Source organism: Arachis hypogaea, chromosome 4, assembly GCF_003086295.3.
Source record: "Arachis hypogaea cultivar Tifrunner chromosome 4, arahy.Tifrunner.gnm2.J5K5, whole genome shotgun sequence".
Classification (NCBI taxonomy): Eukaryota; Viridiplantae; Streptophyta; class Magnoliopsida; order Fabales; family Fabaceae; genus Arachis; species Arachis hypogaea.
This window is the reverse complement of record NC_092039.1, coordinates 18026612-18046514: the sequence shown is the minus strand read 5'-3', so window position 1 is coordinate 18046514 and position 19903 is coordinate 18026612. Positions and strand designations below refer to the sequence as shown.

Sequence of the window (19903 nt, the reverse complement as noted above, 5' to 3'; positions counted from 1 at the left end):
TTGCAACTTGCAAATCATGTAAATGTACATCATTTTGTCCTTTTAATATTATTCTTGTGTTAAGTAAAGATTTAATTTTATCTTTTACATCAGAGAGTAAGTATATTATTAGATTTTGAATAAAACTCAAATTAGTATTTTGAATAATAATGCATCGTTTTTATCTTAATTTTTTTTTATCAAAATTTAAAGTTGTCTCCAACGTTTTAAAGGATCTATTTAAATTTAGGGTTAAGTACGATTTTAGTCCATAAAGCATAAGTCGAAAATTTTTTCGTCTCTAACCTTTTATTTTCATACAAAATCATCTCTACATTTTAACTTAGTTTTAAAATCGTCCTTTTTACCAAAATTTTAATTTTTATTACTAAATTATTCTTAATAAAAAATTATAAATTAAAAAAAAAAAGAAAAAACAGAATGGATGAGAGAAAAGAAGGGACGATCACGAGAAGGGGGAAGGAAGAAGAGGGGAAAGGGGAAGGGGGATGGCGCTGGCGAAGCTTGGAGCCGCCGTCGCTGTTGGAAATCAGAACTAGGGGGATAGAGGAGACGCGAGCCTTGCCGCCATCCAAGAGCTCGTGAAGAGAGAGAAAACACACCGCTAGGGAGAGGAAGAGGGGTGCCTCGTCGTCGTCGCGCTCCGCCACTACTGACGGTGCTTCTGGTCCTCGCCGCTGCTTTTGGTCCTCGTCTCCGCTTCGCGTCCTCGCCCTGCTCTTCACCATTGGTCTTCTCCAGCGTTCTGTTTCTGATTCGTTCTGCTTTTACTTCTAATTTCTTCTACTTTTGATTTGATCTCCTGGTTCGGATTTTATTATTCTTGTGCTTCTGATTCTGATTTCATTGATCTTGTACTTCTGATTCGGATTCTGTTTCTTTGATCTTATTGCATGTCCATGAGCGACTGTTTCTGCGTTTGTTTTTGCTTCTGTTTCTACATTTGTTTCTGCAGGGATAGCTCCTTTGAGGGGTCAGGGGAAGAGGAAGAGGAACGACGACTGTGTAAGACGGTGCCTAGGACTGCGGCAATGATGACAACGATGAGGATTATGGAGGAGATCAGTGACTGTTTTTGCGTTTGTTTCTGCGTTCTATTTCTGCGTTTGTTTTTTGTTCTCTTTTTTTCCTTATTTGGTGTTTACAAGTGAAGAGTGAAAATAAGAAAAGAGAACTATAATATCTCTGTTTATAGAATAGGAAGAGATATCATTAGCTCTCTACTTCTGTTTTTATGTTTTTTTTTTTGTTTCTGTTTTTGTTTCTGATGAAGAAGAAGAAGAGATGTTGTGATGAAGAAGAAGAAAAAGAAGAAAAAAAATGGTATTTTAGTTTGAAGGACGATTTTAAAATTACGTTGAACCTTAGAAACGATTTTGTATGCAAAAAAAAAAAAGTCAAAAACAAAAAACATTTTCAGTCTATATCTTAAGAATTAAAATCATACTCAATCCTTAAATTTAAGTCAATAACATTTTAAAATTATTACAATATTATCTTACCGTTAACTCTATTAATAATTCTATAATAAAAATACACATTTGAACATTATAATCCATTGTAGTAGACTGATATCAAATTACTATTAGTAAAATATATAAAATTAAATAAATAAAAGAAAAATAATGCTAGCAATATACAAAATCCTAATTACATTTTATTCTCTCATATGCTGATAATATTATTTTTCTTTTATTCTCTCATATCCTAATTACATTTTACTACAGATTATAACCTTTATTATGCATTTTAGCCATAGAATTATTAACAAAGTTGATAATAGAATAATATTATAATATCTTTAAAATATTAAGAATTTAAGTAAATTTTTTAAAATATTAGAGACAATTTTAAAATTTATCCCAAATTTTAAGAAAAAAAATGATATTTTATTCTTCATTTAAAAACAAAAATCTAATCATGAATTCGAACTCTTATCTTAAGGTAGCGTTTGTTTTGAGATATTGAGACGAAGATTGGAAGATTGAGATTTAATATTATAGGGTAAAGTATTAAATTGGTCTTTTACTTTTGGACGTAATATTGTTTTGGTCCATAAGGTTTAAAGTGTCCTATTTGAATCCAAAAAAGTTTCCTTTAGTTTCAATGTAGTCCCAGCGTGAGGTCAAAGTTAAATAATTAACGGAATGTCCTATAGGACAGTAGTACAAGAACAAGGTCGATAATTTGGAGAATAAGTATAAGCTCCAAAGGCACAAAATCAACCGTGGATGCATTAATACATTTATTTATCATTCTTCTTAGTTCCATAGAAAATATTTCATTTAAATGGTAAGAAAAATGATAAATAAATGTATTGATGCATTCACGGTTGATTTTGTGTCTCTAGAGCTTGTACTTGTTCTCGAGATTATTGACTTTGTTCTTAACTGCTGTCACGTAGGACATTTTGTTAATTATTTAATTTTGATCTCACAGTGGACTACATTAAAACTAAATAAAACTTTTTTCAATTCAAATAGGACACTTTAAACTTTAAAGGTCAAAACAGAATTACGCCCAAATGTAAAGGACCAATTTAGTACTTTATCCAATATTATATTTATTGGTTCAGAGACTGGTATTAAAATTTCAATATCTATTTTTAAAATTTTAGTATTTTAGTACTTTCAAAAAATGGAACTAAAGAAACTAAAATTTTTAGTGACAGAAATTGAAATTTTAATAAAATATATACTTAAAATATCTTTATTTTAATTAATTAATTCTAATTTTATTTTTTATATAAATTAAATTAAAATTTTATTTTTATTTCAATCTTTATTTTTTATTTTAATTTCTATCTTTCAGTTTTAATGTCTGAATCTGTCTCTCTTCTAAACGCTAAGTAAGAGAGAGTAAACTATTTGATCACATTCAAGTGATTATTAATTACTGAATTGTGTATCTGATAGTTAAAGATAGATGTCGCTATTTACTCAATCCTATTATCAACTATTTTTTTTTTTTTTGTCATGACCCCATTATCAACTATTAAACACTATAAATGAATCTAACTTCAACATTACATAGGCTTTGTTTTAAGATGCATGACCCACAAACCAAAATCAACATTAAAATTTGTAAGAAAGTTGCTCCTCGGTGTCCTTAAGATCTTCACACAGATTTTTTTTCTCCCTTGCTTCCTAATAAAACGCATATAATTGTCAATTCGACTTGGACTATGTCATGTATAAATTAAAAATACTATTAAATCAGTCATATGTATAAGAAATAAATTTTAATATAAAATATACATTAAAAATTAGTTAAACAAAATATATAATTATATATATATATATTTAATTTTGATACATTAACTGTGTAAAGTATTTTATACTGTTGTGTAATTACATCTATTTTTTGGATGACCAATATAATTAATATAAAAAATAATTATTTTTATTGATGTGATGTTACGCAATTAAATACGCGTATAAAATTAGTTTGCATCAAAAATTAAATTTTATATATAAATATACAGTAACTAATTTTTGGTGTGCATAACTGCATATAATATTTTTATTGATATTTACATTTGATTTTCATAAGATAATCTAGTTTTTTATAAGAGAATCTAGTGTTTTTTTTTTTTTTTCTAAAAATGCAGTGCAACACTTTCCAATAGAAACGATGAATGAGCAGTTATCCCATTATGCAAATGGAAGAAAGAAAAAGTAAAGAGAGAAAAAAGCAAAGGCATTGTGATAAGGTACACGTGAAGTTGAGCACTAAAAATGTTAATGCTTGTTTTCAACCTTTTTCCCTCTCAACAGAAAAGAAGAAAAAGGAAACGGTCTATTTTTTGTCTGAAAGCAATGGAAGATCAAACGGTGCCAATAAATATTTGGAATCTTGCTGGAATAGTCACGGGACAGAAAATAATACACTCTTGCTATTTCAACCTTTTAAAAATGGTTCTTAAGTGTTTATCATACTATAGGTTTAAGGCTTGATTTGGTATTTAATTTAAGGTAAATATACAGATATATTAGGAGATATAAATACGTTTAAGAAAGAAGGTAGTTTCAGAAACAAGTAAAATATTTCTGTCTAAAAGTAAAGGTTTGTTTGGATGAATTTTTTTAAAAAAAGATTTTTTTTAGTTATTTTTTTTAAAAGATTTTATAAAAAAGTAAAAATAATTTTATGTTTAGATATCTCATGCAAAAAAATCTTTTTATTTATTAATTATGTTTTGATATAACAATATAAAAGTATTTTTTATATATTTATTATGTAAAAAAATCTTTTTTTTAAGAAAAAAGATCTTTTAAAAAAAGATGTAAATTATAACTTCTCAAAAAAGATGTTATTTTTTATTTTTCTAGTGTTTTACTTTTACTATTAGAAATTTGCCAAACACGCTAGAAAATTATTAAAAAAATTATAAATTTTTTTTTTACCAAAATAATGACACCCAAATAAACACTAAAATTTAATTATTTATGAAAGTTACTGAATTAAAATTATGCATGCATTAGGTACATTATAATATTTAGATACGAAAATAAAAAATAACAAGAATATAAAAAAGACAATTTTTTTTTATATCTGATTTATGTATGTTTGTACAATTTCTTTCGTAAAACTTACTAAACGCATCCTATTAACAAACAATAAGAAATTAAGAATGAAGATATTAAAGATGATTGAATTTAATTTGTATGTATTGTTAGTATAAAAGAATTTTAGCGTACTATTACGTTAGTAAATTTTGAAATTTATTATTTAAAAAGTTATTTAAAATGAATTATTCTAATTGAATAATTGTATAAATTTTTTTATAAAGTAATTATTTAAATTAGTTTTTGAGGTTTTAAAATCGAATATTTTTAGTCCTAAATTTTAAAATATTTTAGTGAAAATTTAAGTATAGTCAACTTCACGTGAAGTTGATAATTGAGAGTCGTTAGATGATTTGACTATTTGATTAAATTTTTATCTAACGGCTCTCATCTATTAACTTCACGTGAAATCTACTATACCTGAGTTTTCACCATATCTAAAATTGTCTTTAACATTTATCTCCGTTAGACAATATAATTCTTGTTCAAATTTGATTTAAAGAATATAGTATAAAATAATTTTTTAAAAGTTTAAAAAATTTTAAAATAATTTTTAAAGATTTTTAAAAATTCTAAAATAATCACTTCAATTAAACAAATCAAATTAAAAGAAGACTGAATTATCTAGGAGAGGTAAACATTAATAATTATTTTATATATTTTAAAACCTAAAAAATTAAAATATTCAAAAATTAATTGGAATAATTTCTCATTTTGTATATTATTCAGTGAATCAAAGCTAAACTCAGCATTGATTATACCAAAACCTAAAAGGACAGAATATGTGTGAATATGATATTTAAATATTAAATAAAAAGGGAAATTAATCGCTAATACTATATAGTTTAGAGAAGCTTGCATAGGTCCAGTTTCATCATCATCTTCACCACTCAAAGAACCAAAAAAGCATCAGAAGCAATAATCAGTTCTCCACCCTTTGATCTTGTTGATTACTATGAGAAGATGATAGACCTCAAGTACATTTGGGTTCTTGTTTCAATCAACAGATACATTCATGAAACCTTGTCAAATGAGAGAACAAGGAATGCTCTAAAGCTGAAATGCACCTCAAAACTAAGGATTCAAAAGCAAGAGTTCTTTGAATTCTCTGAGCAATCAGTGCTATCAAATTTGTACTGGGGAATTGACAGCATTGAAGCTGCAATTCAAGCTCAGAAGCCAGAGGAAAAGTCCTTCAGGCTCATGAACTCAGAACAAATGCTTCAGGTACCAGCAATGCTTGATGAGGAAGAAGTAACCGCCACGGTTTCAAACCGTTACTTGGTGTGCTGCTCCTATTTTTACCTCTCAGTTGTTAGGAACCTGCAGGGTGATGAGTGGCAATCTGCACTGCATTTTCTTCAAGCTGTGTTGGTGTCACCAAGGATTGTTTGCAATGAATTTGCAACTGAACTCTCTCAGAGCCTTTTCCCTCAAGAAACCATCATGTTGCTGAGAAGGAAGAAGCAGAATGTGAAGAACAACAGTGGAAGCATGAGTTCTAGTTCTGAGGATGAAGTGAATGAAGCAATTAGGGATATTGCAAGAAGTTATAAGGAAGGTTTGGTGTATTATCAGGTTATGCTTTATGGAGAGAATCCATGGTGGAGAAGTTATTGCAGCACCAAACACCAATCACCACAATATGTGTAAGAGTTATTATTCATACTTGTTGCTTTTCAAAACTACTTTGCCTCAACAATGATGCTATTTTCTGACTCAAGAACATAAAAAGGTTATATTTTTAGTTTTGAGTAACTAAATTTCCCCTAATCATGTTTTTAACACCAATAATCCAGATACAGATTGTGATGTTTGAAGAGATAAAAAGAAGATTTCAAGTAATTTTAATGACTAATAGGTTGAAATATGTTGCACATTTCATCAACAGTGCTCAGTGCTAACAAACATGAACATAATCGTAGTTATTATTCTTTAAGGTGATGATTAAAGTTAAATAAGAGACTGCCTTTTGAAGCCAAAAATAACACATTGGAGTTTGAAATGTTTACTTTGTCATCTGAAAATAACTCATTGCCATGCTCAGGGATGCACCAAATACCAGCTGTGTTTCTCCTAATTCATTTCAACATGAACCAAGATTGAAAACCTGCAATATGGTAAGTCTTTCTCTGATTTCTAATACTAGCACATAAGGTTATGTGTTTCAATTTGGGAAAAAAATTTGCAATTAAAATCTTGTATATAATTGAAGAAAGTGAGTTGGTTTTTCTAAGACTAAGTTTAAAATTTTATCAAAATATGTGAAAAAAAATCTGCTTTTTCTCCCAGTAAAAGGGGTTTAAAAAAGAGAAAAAAAATTCCAAATTTTACATTATGCAATAGTTTACTTAGAATGTCAAATCATAGGTGCATCAAAAACTTCTCTGTTTTGCACATTTATTTCCCCTTATGTTTGTGATATATCATGAATATAATGCAGTATGATAAAGTTCATCCACTTGGTCCCCAAGATGTGATGCATAATATGGAAGACAGAAAATTTCACATAAGAGCCAAAATAACAAAAGCAAATGATCTACAGAGAGAAACTTATGACAGGTTTGGCCACTAATGAAGTCTTAACATCCAAGTTTTGTTTGTTTGTCTCTAACTTTATATCAGTGCCTAGTAGTAGTATAGGTATCTCATTATTACAGTTCATAATTGTAACATTCACATTTTGTTTGTTTGCCTCCAACTTTATTTCAATAGTTAGTGTGTAATTGTAGTATCCACATTTTGTTTGTTTGTCTTTCATTGTATGTATATAAATTTTTAGTATTTGTAGAATGGGAAATTTATTGTTTTTGTCCCCATAAGATTTGTGAGATTTTGATCCAAAAAATTCTAGAAATAAGCGAAATTAGTCAGTATTGTTATCGTACATACAAATCAACTTCACATTTATGGTTCAAAGCATAAGCATCCATTTTCAGTTTAATCTTTATGGAACCCAATTTTATTTACTAAACGAAAATTTTTGCACCATAACCACAAAATTTTACAGGGACCAAAACCATATATCACTAATTTTGCACAGACCAAAAGCTTAAATGACCCATTGTTATAAAAAATAAGCCTATTAGAGGCAGTTCAGTTCTATAATTCATAATTGTCTTCTGGAATTTTATCTTTCTAGGAAGCTACATCAATCCTATGCCTTGGATCATGCTGTGAAATATTCCGGGCAAGAACAGCTGAATGAAAGAAGTGTGGTTAATTTTGATTCGACCATATTCAACAGAGCCAGGGAAGATTCTACTTTATCCATCTCAAATTTCCATGTAGATGATGGAATAATTGAGGAAGCATTGCAGCCACTAAAATTCCATCTCTTTGACAATGTAACATCTAAATCTCCTTCCAAACATTGGCTCAGCCAGAAAGATCATGAAGAAAGTTCTAAAACAAAATCACGAAGATATTCCCTACAGGATCTTTCAGGAGTGATTCAAAGAATCTCAGAACTGCATTATTCAGAAGCATTAGGAAAGTGTGGACAAGAATATACGGTTGACATTGCATCTATCTATGAGTATTTGACCGATTCATCAGGCGCTAGTTATGCTTCCTTGAGGGATGCCATCTTGGATGAACTGCTAGTAGCTATCTCAACATCCAAAGAGGAAAGAGAAATTAGAGCTTCTGTGTCTATTCTCACTACAATAATTTCAAGAAACAAATCAGTCATAGAAGACATCAAGAAGAAAGGTTTAAAGTTGTGTGATCTTGCTAGTGCTCTAAAACAAAATGTTCATGAGGCTGCAATTCTCATCTATTTGATAAATCCATCACCTATAGACATAAAAACATTGGAACTTCTACCAATACTTGTTGAGATTGTATGCACCTCACATAGTTACAAGAATAAGCCAGAGCCCCTTCTTCTGACGCCTCATGCAGCATCATTGATGATCATTGAAGAACTAGTGACTTCGTTCGACTATGCAACAAATAACATGCATTTGGCTGCGATCAGTTCCCCTCATGTTCTCAGTGGACTTCTAGAAGTTGCTAGGAATGATAATCTAGAAGAGTTTTTCTCTTTAACCACCATTCTTATAAAATGCATGCAGTTTGATGCACAATGTAGACAGTATGTATCACAATACACTCCTCTTGCTCCTTTTATCCATCTTCTGCAGACGGAAAATACCCGCGCCAAATGCATGGCACTTGAATTTTTCCATGAAATCCTTTGCATACCGCGGTATAACTATGCAAACATCCCTTAATTTACATTCTATTTTAAGATAATTGACTAGAATTTGTTGTACTTGTACTGTCCTTGTTCAAGGAAGCTTTGTGTCATTAATCTTCACATTTGGTTTCCAGATCATCAGCCATTAATCTGTTGCAGCGTATACAGAAAGAAGGAGGCATCAATGTTATGCAGATACTAAGGATTTGTACTCATCAATTACAACCTGATCACCAGCTTTTTGCAGCAAACATACTACTTCAGTTAGAAACATTGGTAAACTATGAAATTCGGAAAATTTTTATCCTCACTTTTCAGTAATGAAGCTCCCTAGGATGAAAGATTGATTTGATACAAATCAGTATACTGGGATATTTCATTTCATTTTCTTTAACTCAGTATACATGGTGTTATTGATTAACTAATACAAACAGCAACAACAAAGTCTTATCCCACTAGGTCGAGTCGGCTTATTGATTAGCTAATAGAAGAAACAAAAATATTCATCAAAAGAAGATATCATATGAATCACATGTTAAAAGTTTGTTCATTTGATCACTAAATGATACATTTTTGGCACAAAGCCGTAGAAACTTTTTGCCCTGTAGTCATGTCAATTCAATTTTCTTAAATGTTTGTGTTCACGAAAATTTTTTTGACAATGGCCACATGAATTAGACTAAGTTATTGTAAAATATGAGGACCAATAAATGACTAACAAACCAAAATAATATCATGCAGAACCCATGTGATAAAAGCTTGTTCAGAGTAGAAGCAGTGAAGGTCCTTCTAAGGGCATTGGTATCTCAGGAAAGCTCAGAGCAGATATTATCTGCATCCATTTTATCAAATCTTGCAGGAACATATGCGTGGACAGGAGAACCATATACAGCTGCATGGTTGCTGAGGAAGACAGGATTGAACTCTCCCTATCACCACAATATGATAAGAAACTTCAACTGGTTGGATCAGAGTCTACAGGTACAGCTTCCTTAAATGTTTATATGAGAAAAAAGTTCAAAGTTCATCTATATCTACATACAAACGATTTTATAAAAATGATAAAATATGAACACTTAAAGCAATCTTCATCAATTCTTAATAATTATGTTAGATATGATTGACTGTTCCAAATAATAGATAGGATGATCAAATGAACAATATTATTTTTAGTTCATAAAAGTAGCCAATAATAAAAAGAAGTTTAATCTAGCAGTATTGATGCATATACACATACGATATGCATACATGAGGAAAGTTGAGGTATTTGTGCATCATAGAAATATATGTATATGATTTGTGCTGTTCAGAAAGATATAATGGAGATGAGCGAATTTCATGATTATGCAGGATACTGGCACAGACTTATGGTGCAGTAAAATTGCAAAATCTATGTTAAGTGTTGGAGATTCCATCTTCCATGCTTTAGAGAGTGGATTAAGAAGCAAGATGAAAATGGTCTCTAGAGATTGCCTTGTAGCAATTTCATGGCTCGGATGTCAAATATCTAAAAGCTCGGATAGCCTCAGATATTCGGCATCCGAGATCATACTGAGTGGAATCGAGCAATTCCTGCATCCTGGGATGGAGCTAGAAGAAAGACTTCTAGCATGTCTATGCATTTATAATTATGCCACTGGTAAAGGTAACCTGGCCACCTTAGCATATGAGAATTAAAAAATGCTATAAAAAATGTCTTAATCATAGGAATTCTGTTGCTGCACTATGTGTTGATTATGAGTTTTTTCTTTCCTCTCTATTTTTTTAATGTAGGAAAGCAGAAACTGATTCATTTCTCTGAAGGAGTAAAAGAATCGTTACGACGTCTTTCAAATGTAACTTGGATGGCTGAGGAATTACACAAAGTAGCTGATTTCCTGTTGCCAAACATATCAGTAAGTACTCATTCATGTATCAGGTAGTGATAAAACTTGTATGAATAACATTTATATAATGTCCCCATAATTGGCACAATTGATGTCCCAACATTGCATAAACATAACAGGTGAATTTATTCCTTAAATATTATGACACAAAACTATGTTTATCAGCAGGCTAAGATCAATGATCAGAGTAAGGAATAAGGACTAAAAGGAATTGCGTAATAATTAAATGACTTAAAGTATTATTGTTTTTTAGGTTCTTAAATTTTCTTGAGCTTCTTGTTGTTGTCTATTTCTTTATTCCAGTACCTTGCACTAACTGGTTTATTTTCTACATCACCTCAAATCATTATTATGGTGGTAAGAGCAGCGTATTTCTTGTGTTCACACACAAATCCTTGAGACGAGTCGAAACTTCAATGTAGCAGTTTGCTCCCTCATATACTACAAGGGACTCCTATTCAGTGGATATTCAGATGGTTCAATCAAGGTAAGAACACATGACCCCAGTGAAGGTGTTATGGATTTCTTTTGTTCTAAGCATGGAAAAGAGTTCATGTTAAATCATGTTAGACATAGTAACTAATGTCTGTTTCTGAGGTGAAACCTTCTGAATGGAAAAAGTAAAATCAGAGTTTGTTGGTGAATTAAAAAAGGTGTGGGATATTAGAGGGCACTCAGCTAGTCTTGTATGGGACATTAAGGAGCACAAGAAGTCCGTGACATGCTTTTCGCTATCTGAACCATCAGATAGCCTCTTAAGTGGATCCGCTGATGGAACCATAAGGGTAAGGTTTAACTTTCCATATGCACACCAATTTCTATTATTCTCAACCAGGGTGAAACTGTTAGCTTATATAACACAAAATCAAATAGGTGTGGAGAATGGTCCAGAGAAAGTTGGAATGTGTTGAAGTAATAGTCTTCAAGGAACCAATCCATCAGTTACATGCATCGGGTGAAACAATTTTCGCGATTACTGAAAGCCAAGGAATAAAGGTGATGCTTCGGAACTTAGTCATGATTAGTGCTGCATTTGCATAACAGTGAAGCTTTTCAAAGCATATTCAGACACAAAACAAATGTTCCTAATGATGCTTCTAATTACTAGATTAATGCAGAATTGATAACTTTTAAGACTCCAAAACAATTGTTATATAACACCAACATTTTACATTTACAGATAGCTAATGATTCAAGGGCAATCAGAAATATTTTCAAAGGTAAGCATGTAAAATGCATGACACTAACTAGAGGAAAGTTATACATTGGCTGCACAGATTCAAGCATACAGGTTAGTTTCTCTGTTGTTGTACAAACACATTCTACCATTCTAGGACCAATAAGATACAAGTAAACATGGTGTTTCATTTTTAGGAGTATTCCACAACATACAACAGGGAACAAGAAATCAAACCACCAACAAGGAGTTGGATCAAGCAAAGTAAGCCAATACATTCAATTGTAGCATACAGAGATTGGCTCTATAGTGCAAGTAAGCATGTTGAAGGCACAACATTCAAGGTGAGAAACTAAATATTGTTATGAGTTTCAGATTTCAAAACTTTAAAAAGAAAAAGAAAAAAACAAACCATTGCTTTGTATTGACATAGATGAATTCTTTAGGAATGGAAGAAAAAAATTGGGAAACCCAAAATTTCAATCCATTCTGACAAAGGAGATAGTATGATGGCTATGGAAGTGGTAGAAGACTTCATATACCTAATCTCCAGCTCATCTGCAAATAGCATTCAGGTTAGTTAAAACAAAAATAAAGATATTACATTAGAAAATTCAAGCTATGCTTATAGAAAAGATATATAGTCATTTAATTATATATAACTATTTCATTAAAGAGATTTTAACACATTCCATAACCACAAGTTATATCAAAATAAAAGATTTGATAGTTGATGATATAAAACTTAAGTGCAAAATGTTTAAATATCTGTCAAATATAGCCAAATTACAACCAAATCAGGTTATCATCAACTGTATAACTTGGAACAATCTTCTAAACCAGATCTGGTTGAGAGGGACACCGAAAAAACTTGGGAGAATATCGGCCGGAAGCAAGATTACAAGCCTTCTCGCCGCAAATGACATTATTCTTTGTGGTACTGAGATGGGACAAATCAAGGTACATGCACAACACATCTAACACCTTTTAGTTAATTTCACTTCAAAAAACAAGAAAAAGAATGCACAAGACAAAATCCTAACCCCAATTTCTTAATGTTTCATTATCTACAGGGATGGATCCCTTTGTAGGAAGAGTTTCAACACACACTTCCCTTTCAAGTTAATTTGGTTTCATGAGGGCTTAGTCAACTTCCAAAATCTAATGCCACAAGATTCTAATAGCTTCAGTTGCCAAAAGCTAAGAGTACATAATTTACATATCAGGGATCACTGCATAGTAAATATTATTATTGTACAGAAAAAAAAAACATTGTAACAAATGTTATTATACTAAGCTAGGCTGATATCCCTTTCAGCTATGATTTTGCAAATTTATATGAAGTGTTATCTTAATTGTGAAATGGAACCTCATTGTAATCAGGTGAAATAAATCAAACGCAAAGCAGCAACTACAAAATGTACGTTTTTCCCCCTTTCAGATCAACGTTCGAATCTTATCTTAAAATTTGTAATTGGTCATGCAAGGGGAGAAAGAGGTGTAATCCACTACTATAAAATTATGATGTGTTAACTATACATATTGTGAACTTATATTTGAATAAAAAAGTATATATATATAAAATGGGTAAAGGATAAATAGGTCCCTGAACTTTTAATTCGTGGACATTTAACTTCCTCAAGAATGGAAAATATAATACGATTCCTGACCTCTCAAAACGCCGTACAAATTGGTACTTCCGTTCAATCTGCTCTCTAATGTCAAACGGAAAAGTCAGATGTGGCATTCATGTGGCGATAACGGAGTGATGTATCTGTTACGAGGTAGGATAAGATGTTGACATTCATTTGAAGGACAACTAGGTCCTTCTGCTCTGCCCTAATTCTCCAAAATAGTCCCAGACGCCATCGCACTTGTATAGTTAGGGGTTTGTTGTGTTCAGGGCGTCTATGGTCAGTGAAAGAGGTTCTTTGAGCACCCAACGAGTCCGATTGCCGTCTCATATTCGTTGCGTGGAGGCTGGAGATGAGAAGGACGGCATTCATCGATGTGCAAGTGTGGCGTGTATGCTGTACTATACAAGTCCAGGACGCCAACTAACCCCAACCAGTTGTTTCTTGGGTGCCCCTTCTTCAAGGTAACATGGTTCTGTGAAGCTTGAAGTTGGTTCATGTGTTTAGCTGAATTTTGATTTTATTGTTGATGTTGCAGTTAAAAAATTCATCCCACTGCAAGTTTTTTGTCTGGATTGATGGTCATGTTGCGAAAATTGGGGTTACAGAAAAGTCAATTACTGACAACGGAGTTGACGACCTGGAACAGTACTTGTGCAAGAATAAAGTAGAATAGAGGCTGGTAAGTTAGAGAAGAAGCTTGCTTGTCTAGAGAGGGAAAAAAATCTAATCTGTGGATTATTGTTGTATGTTTGGTAGTAATTTGTACTGCTATTGTTGTTATTAAGTGTTACTAGATGTTGAGCATCACTCTTGTGAGAAAAAATTAATATAATGTAGTTATGTTTATTCTTTGATGAATGATAATATGCTGTTGTTGTAACATCATGTCTTTAAATGGCTATATATAATATCATGTTGATGGTACAGGTATGTAAAATTCATTAAATAATTTGGATCATTGAACATTGAACTATAAGATAAGTTTGAAGGATTACAATCCTAACAAAATATGATAAACAGTCTCATAACAGGTCATAACATGAGCATCATAATTTTGCCAAAAAGATACTAAAATGCATAACAAATGAAAATAAGTTTGTCCAATTTTTTACATCAGCTACGACTAACTTCATAAGATAGTAACATTATTTCTTGGAATTGTTGACTCCTGGGGTGGGGATGAACCGAAACATTCTTTTAGTTCCAGTGTTTGCTACAACCAGAGTCTCATCAGATGGTCCTTCAGTTGCTTCTTCACTTGGCTGCTGTGATCCATGTTGTTTGCCATCATCCTTCCTTCTAATTGGTTGTTTTGGTCGCAAAGTTTTGTTGGATGGCCTTGCTGGAACTTTGGCTAGAGGTTTGAATGGAACCTGGCCTTACCTTACAAGGACTGCAGAAACATGCACATATGTAGCTCCTGGAGCAGCTTGTTGCTGGACCACATCTGGAGTTGTGATAGCTGCAGAATGGTTCTGTTTGGTTGGAATATATGAATTATGCTCTTTGCCCTGAAATGAAGAAAGACAATGTGGTCATCAAACAAATTAAAAAAATACAAATATGTCCTTTTACACTTTTAAAATGGACAACTAAATCTTTCAACATTTTATCGGAAGGACATAAAGATCCTTCGTCCAGATAAGAACCTCTGTCTCAGGTGCTGATTGTGACAGTGGTAGAACCACAAGAGAAAGGTTGTCATGGGTCTTCTTCTTTGGTTTCCTGGTTTTAAATTTTCAATTTGGGTTGGATAGCGCACTCTTACAAGTCTTATAGTTGTGCCCTGTTTGACCACATTTGCTTTAAATCTTTGCCTTTTAAACTCATGTGTTACTTTTTTTTTTGCTTCTCCTTGGGTTCAACCCCTTTCCTTGACGATGGAGACACTTGTTTTCTCTTTTCTTTGCCAGCTCTAACCCTTCTGCTCTTATCATCTTCACCACTCTCACTCCTACTTTCATAACCAACTGGTGGTGATTTATGTAGCTCATCTTCCTCACTGCCATCGCTATCATCATCAGTAGATGAGTCATCCAACTTCTCCAAGTCATTTGGATCGACTTCTTCCTCAACCTCATCATTTTTCTCACAATCATCATCTGCGATCGCAAGTTGGTCAACAGAATGGTAAAAAAATGTAAAACTCTCCCGTGTCTTTGTTCCTCAACTTAGCCTGTCGCATTTGGTTGATCCCTGTATCCTCCCTCAGTACATGTAACCCTGACACCATATCTTTGTGCCTTCTTATACGATTGATATCTTAGTCCTTTGAACATCGTGATCAGATCTCCAAAATTGACAAAATCCAAGTTCATCGGAGAAAACTTCTCAACTTGACCATGCAGATAGACTAACTCACCAGTAGGTGCCCTTGAAAGGTTACCCCCCATGATGGAACATGGGAACACTGAATACATCAACCATCTGTAAAATTTTTCAATCCACAATACAACACAAAACCAACCTTTATTATCAAAATCTCCAAAACCTTTCTAAACAATACCTGACAAATGCTCAACCCCACAACTAATCACCTATGACAATCACTTACAATCCCTATCAGTCCCATCCTACAACATTGATAACAAATAATGGGCATAAGCAGAACAAATTTGAACAACAATATACTTAACACTCTTAACGGCAGACGCAGGTATAACCACAAAGGTTCAATGAAACTGCTTCATAGAACAGCAACGACATCGTCTTAGTGCCCAAGGACCACAACATCCCATTACTTTCTCCAGTCGACCATGTCAACCTCGTTCACACCATCCTGGAGACACGTACCCATTGCTACGCCACATAAGCGCCAGGTAATCTGAACCTGTAACGTGTTACGAAGCAAATTAAACAGAAGGACCAATTTGTACGGCATTTTGAGAGGTCAGGAATCGTTTTGTATTTTCCATTCTTGAAGGAGTTAAATGTCCACAAATTAAAAGTTCAGGGACCTATTTATCCTTTATCCATACAAAATTAACTTGAATTAGGCTACCAGATCAAATGGCTTTTTTTTAATAAAAAATTGTTTATTTACCATTATAAATCAAGTCACGGGAATTTACCAATTTGTGCCTTGCATGCATAAAATGCAAAAAACAAATTTACACTTTTTTAAATAAATAAAAAAATTATTTACGAATATATGTAATTGTAGCATTTTTACATATTTACACTCTATTATTTATTTTGTTTACATTATAAATAAAATAACACTGTATATATCTCGTTTACACTGATAAGCACGTTACACATTATGTGGTATCATTTACACTGTAAATGAGTTAAGTAACACCTATATATTGAATTTGTTTATAGCATGACTTGAAGTCACTTTTGAACCATTTCTACTTGTTTTCTCCCACCGTTAGCAGTTTCTATTCACATTATTGAGGCACTCAGAGATTATGATGCGTGCAGATGCATGAGATGAGGACATCAATCGCCTGAACACGATATAACATATCACTGGCGCAATCGACTTTTAGGTTAGTGTTGTTTTTTTCATGTCTAAATTAAATAAGTATATAGTTATTGTCATTGTTAGAGTACTTTTATAGTAGTATCTGTTAGGTGGTTGAATGTATTGTTAGTAAGTATTAATTGATAAGTATGATTTAACTTGTTAATTAAATTAATTTATTTAGTAAATATTTATTGCATTTCGCTATTTCTTTAATTTGATTTCTATATTTTTAATTTTAATTTTGATTATGGTAGATAACTTTTTTTTAACTGTTATTCAATGTTTTAATTGGACTTACGATTGTTCGATATGTTTTTTGACGTTTGATTTTCAAAAATTAATTATTTTGTTTCCAACTAAGTTATGAAATGTGAAATACTTGTTTAGTATATTTTTTATCTTTTTATTTTGGCATTTAAATGTTTACTTTTGAAATATATTTCTTATTCCACTCTTTTATTTTTTATCCGAGGTCTTGTTTACTTTTTCTTAGGCGAGTGAGTCACACGCTTGCACCATCGAACGCCATTGTCTCTTACTTGAGGGAGGATGGGTTTGGCGACACGGTGCAACTCAGGGACTTCGTGTTTGATAACTCCCTGATAACTGAATTCGTAGAGCACTAGCGTTTGGAGATCCACATTTTTTACCTGCCATGGAGTGAGTACACCATCACCCTGCAAGATGTTGCGTACCACCTAGGGTTACGCACACACGGGGAGCCAGCGGGTAGGTGCTTGAGTAATTTTCAAATATGGTACAGTCACTCAACCTGGGAGTGGGTAAAGGAGCTCCTTGGTGTCAAGCCTCCTCATGCTCAGCAACAGGGTGTGCAGAGGAAGGAGTCTTTCTCCATCAAGCCTAGAATACTTTAGCGAATTGATTGCAGTCGCAGACCACCAAGTGCCCATCATAGTACAATATGGCTCTAAAATCACAAACTGTTCCAGGACAACAACTATGCAATGCCTGGAAAACCTTAGCACCTTATTCTCTGACTCCTCCCAATCACTGTATATTTGCGCAATTGCTTTTTGCTTCGCCATCCAGATCTTTCTGTACGATGGTTTGAAGTGATAGTTTTGTCTAACTGCACCTTACAGAACATGGATACTGACTGATGGACTGGACTGTATCAGGGACAGGATACTATAGATGAGGTTACTGTCCAACTATTGATGGCCCTGAGACACGATGGGGACTAAACAAGTATGCGCACCTCCAAACCTATGCACCTCCCAAACGAAATAAAATATACATGGTACGCATTTATAACAAATATAATCATGATAAATAAGAATATACACCATAATTAAAGTTGACCTCACCAATATCCGAGATTCTATCGGAGGACAACATGGAAACTCCAAGAACATCATGCTGCAAATTGCCAGCAATGCACATGGTGCTTTAATTGATCCGACTCCACAACTCGGTACTTAGCACTTCTGTTAATGATGTAATTCTTCACACCTTGCATTACTGCCTTTCTACTTTTGAATTTGTGGCCAACCCTAAACTCCACACCATCGTCTATGTTGTAATCGTCTCCACCCATCTTGGAAAATAGAGTTTTCACGTGCATCGTGTCCAGATCCAATGTATGATAATAATTGGGTACAACTGATAAGACCGGAATTAGGTGCGGGCAAGTAGAAGATATTGAATAGATGCATCGACCGAAGTCTCTGGTACAAACTCCTCCTTCTCATCATCTTCAAAAGAACCACTATAGTTGCTATCGGGAACATACTCATCATCGGACTCCTCACCGTCCGCATCCATGTCTTCCACTGGATTAGCACAGTGTAGCGGTGGTGGTGCAAGAGGTGAGTCATTCTGTACAAAATTTGAGTGGCCAGATCCACCGCTACGAACATCAACCTTTGTAGAAAGCTTCATTACTTTTTGCCATTATTCTCCCATGGATGTCAAACATGAGGCGTACATGCTCATCGCCATGGAATCAAAACAGACGAAACCGAAAAACTCCATTTCCTATCGGTTCTAGCAAGCTATACCTAACTCTTCTAACCTCTTTTCTTCCGCTAGCACCAATGCTCTTTAATATCAGACTTTTTAGCTTAGACAAAGAACTTACTCGCCAAATGCGTAATAGAATAAGATAATCACACTCAAATATCATCCGAGTATCACTGTTTCTCATATGACAATTGAGATACACACTTGCAACCACATATTCACTACCACTAGACATTTTTGCTTAATTTTTGGAAGAAAAACAAAGGAGAAGAAGAAGTGAAATGTTTGTGAAAAGTATAAATAATTACAAATCCTTTTATAGTTGTTGAAAATTTATCGTACCGTATAAACGTCATAACTTATTGTTTATCTCATTTACAGTATAAACACAATAACATTGTGTAAATGAAATACACATAGTATTATTTTGTTTACATGGTAAACGAGATAAGTAATAGAGTGTAAATTCGTAAAAACGTTACAAATTATCTATATTCGTAAATAATTTTTTTTTATTTTAAAAAAACCCAAAAAATTAGAACTCTTATTTTCGCTAATGGTGCTAGAAAAAATATAACCTAATAAAATGAGCATTTAGGCAGTGAAGTTAAAAGGGTTATTAAAGTATATATGATGCTCCATTTTTGTATAAGTAAGCTTGACAAAAAGTAAAATGATTAAATTTTTATTTTAATAATCAATTACCTATATTATTATTATTATTATTATTATTATTATTATTATTATTATTATTATTATTATAAACTTCTCTGCAATAACAATTAACCAACAATATAGTGAATTATATTAATCAAATTATGTTCAGAAGAGAGATAATTTAACTAAAGTTATTTGAAAATAATATATTTTAGTTATTTTATGTTTTTATTTTTTAAAAACAAAACCCCACACATTGCAAAGAGATTGCAAAGTATTTTTCAATGTTAGATATTAATATTTTAATAAAAATTAAAGA

General features: G+C 32.5%; 1 protein-coding gene across 3 annotated transcripts; it reads left to right on the top strand.

Moving 5' to 3' along the window:
• Positions 1 to 5315: 5315 nt before the first annotated feature.
• On the top strand, positions 5316 to 13172 carry LOC112796424 (putative E3 ubiquitin-protein ligase LIN-1). 3 transcript variants are annotated; one of them, XR_003818087.2, is made up of 16 exons: positions 5316 to 6217; positions 6616 to 6688; positions 7012 to 7130; positions 7711 to 8781; positions 8907 to 9048; positions 9514 to 9753; positions 10123 to 10417; positions 10546 to 10667; positions 11026 to 11145; positions 11312 to 11443; positions 11532 to 11654; positions 11839 to 11949; positions 12033 to 12179; positions 12269 to 12410; positions 12679 to 12795; positions 12909 to 13172. XR_003818087.2 is itself a non-coding variant. In XM_025838854.3 (16 exons), exons 1-16 carry the CDS (start codon positions 5532 to 5534, stop codon positions 12924 to 12926), a joined length of 3639 nt encoding a protein of 1212 aa, XP_025694639.1. In that variant the 5' UTR covers positions 5316 to 5531; the 3' UTR covers positions 12927 to 13172. The 3 variants fall into 3 exon arrangements, 2 of the variants coding, with proteins under 2 accessions (XP_025694639.1, XP_025694638.1); XM_025838854.3 differs by having other exon boundaries at positions 10123 to 10411; positions 12282 to 12410; XM_025838853.3 differs by having other exon boundaries at positions 12282 to 12410.
• The last annotated feature ends 6731 nt before the right edge of the window (positions 13173 to 19903 follow it).

Excerpts from the sequence above, each read along its gene's own strand:
- LOC112796424 (XM_025838853.3), top strand. The coding sequence starts at position 5,532 with ATGATAGACCTCAAGTACATTTGGGTTCTTGTTTCAATCAACAGATAC. Across the intron at positions 9,049-9,513 it reads TACTTCAGTTAGAAACATTG|AACCCATGTGATAAAAGCTT; the intron begins GTAAACTATGAA and ends AATATCATGCAG. Across the intron at positions 10,668-11,025 it reads TCCTGTTGCCAAACATATCA|CGTATTTCTTGTGTTCACAC; the intron begins GTAAGTACTCAT and ends TGGTAAGAGCAG.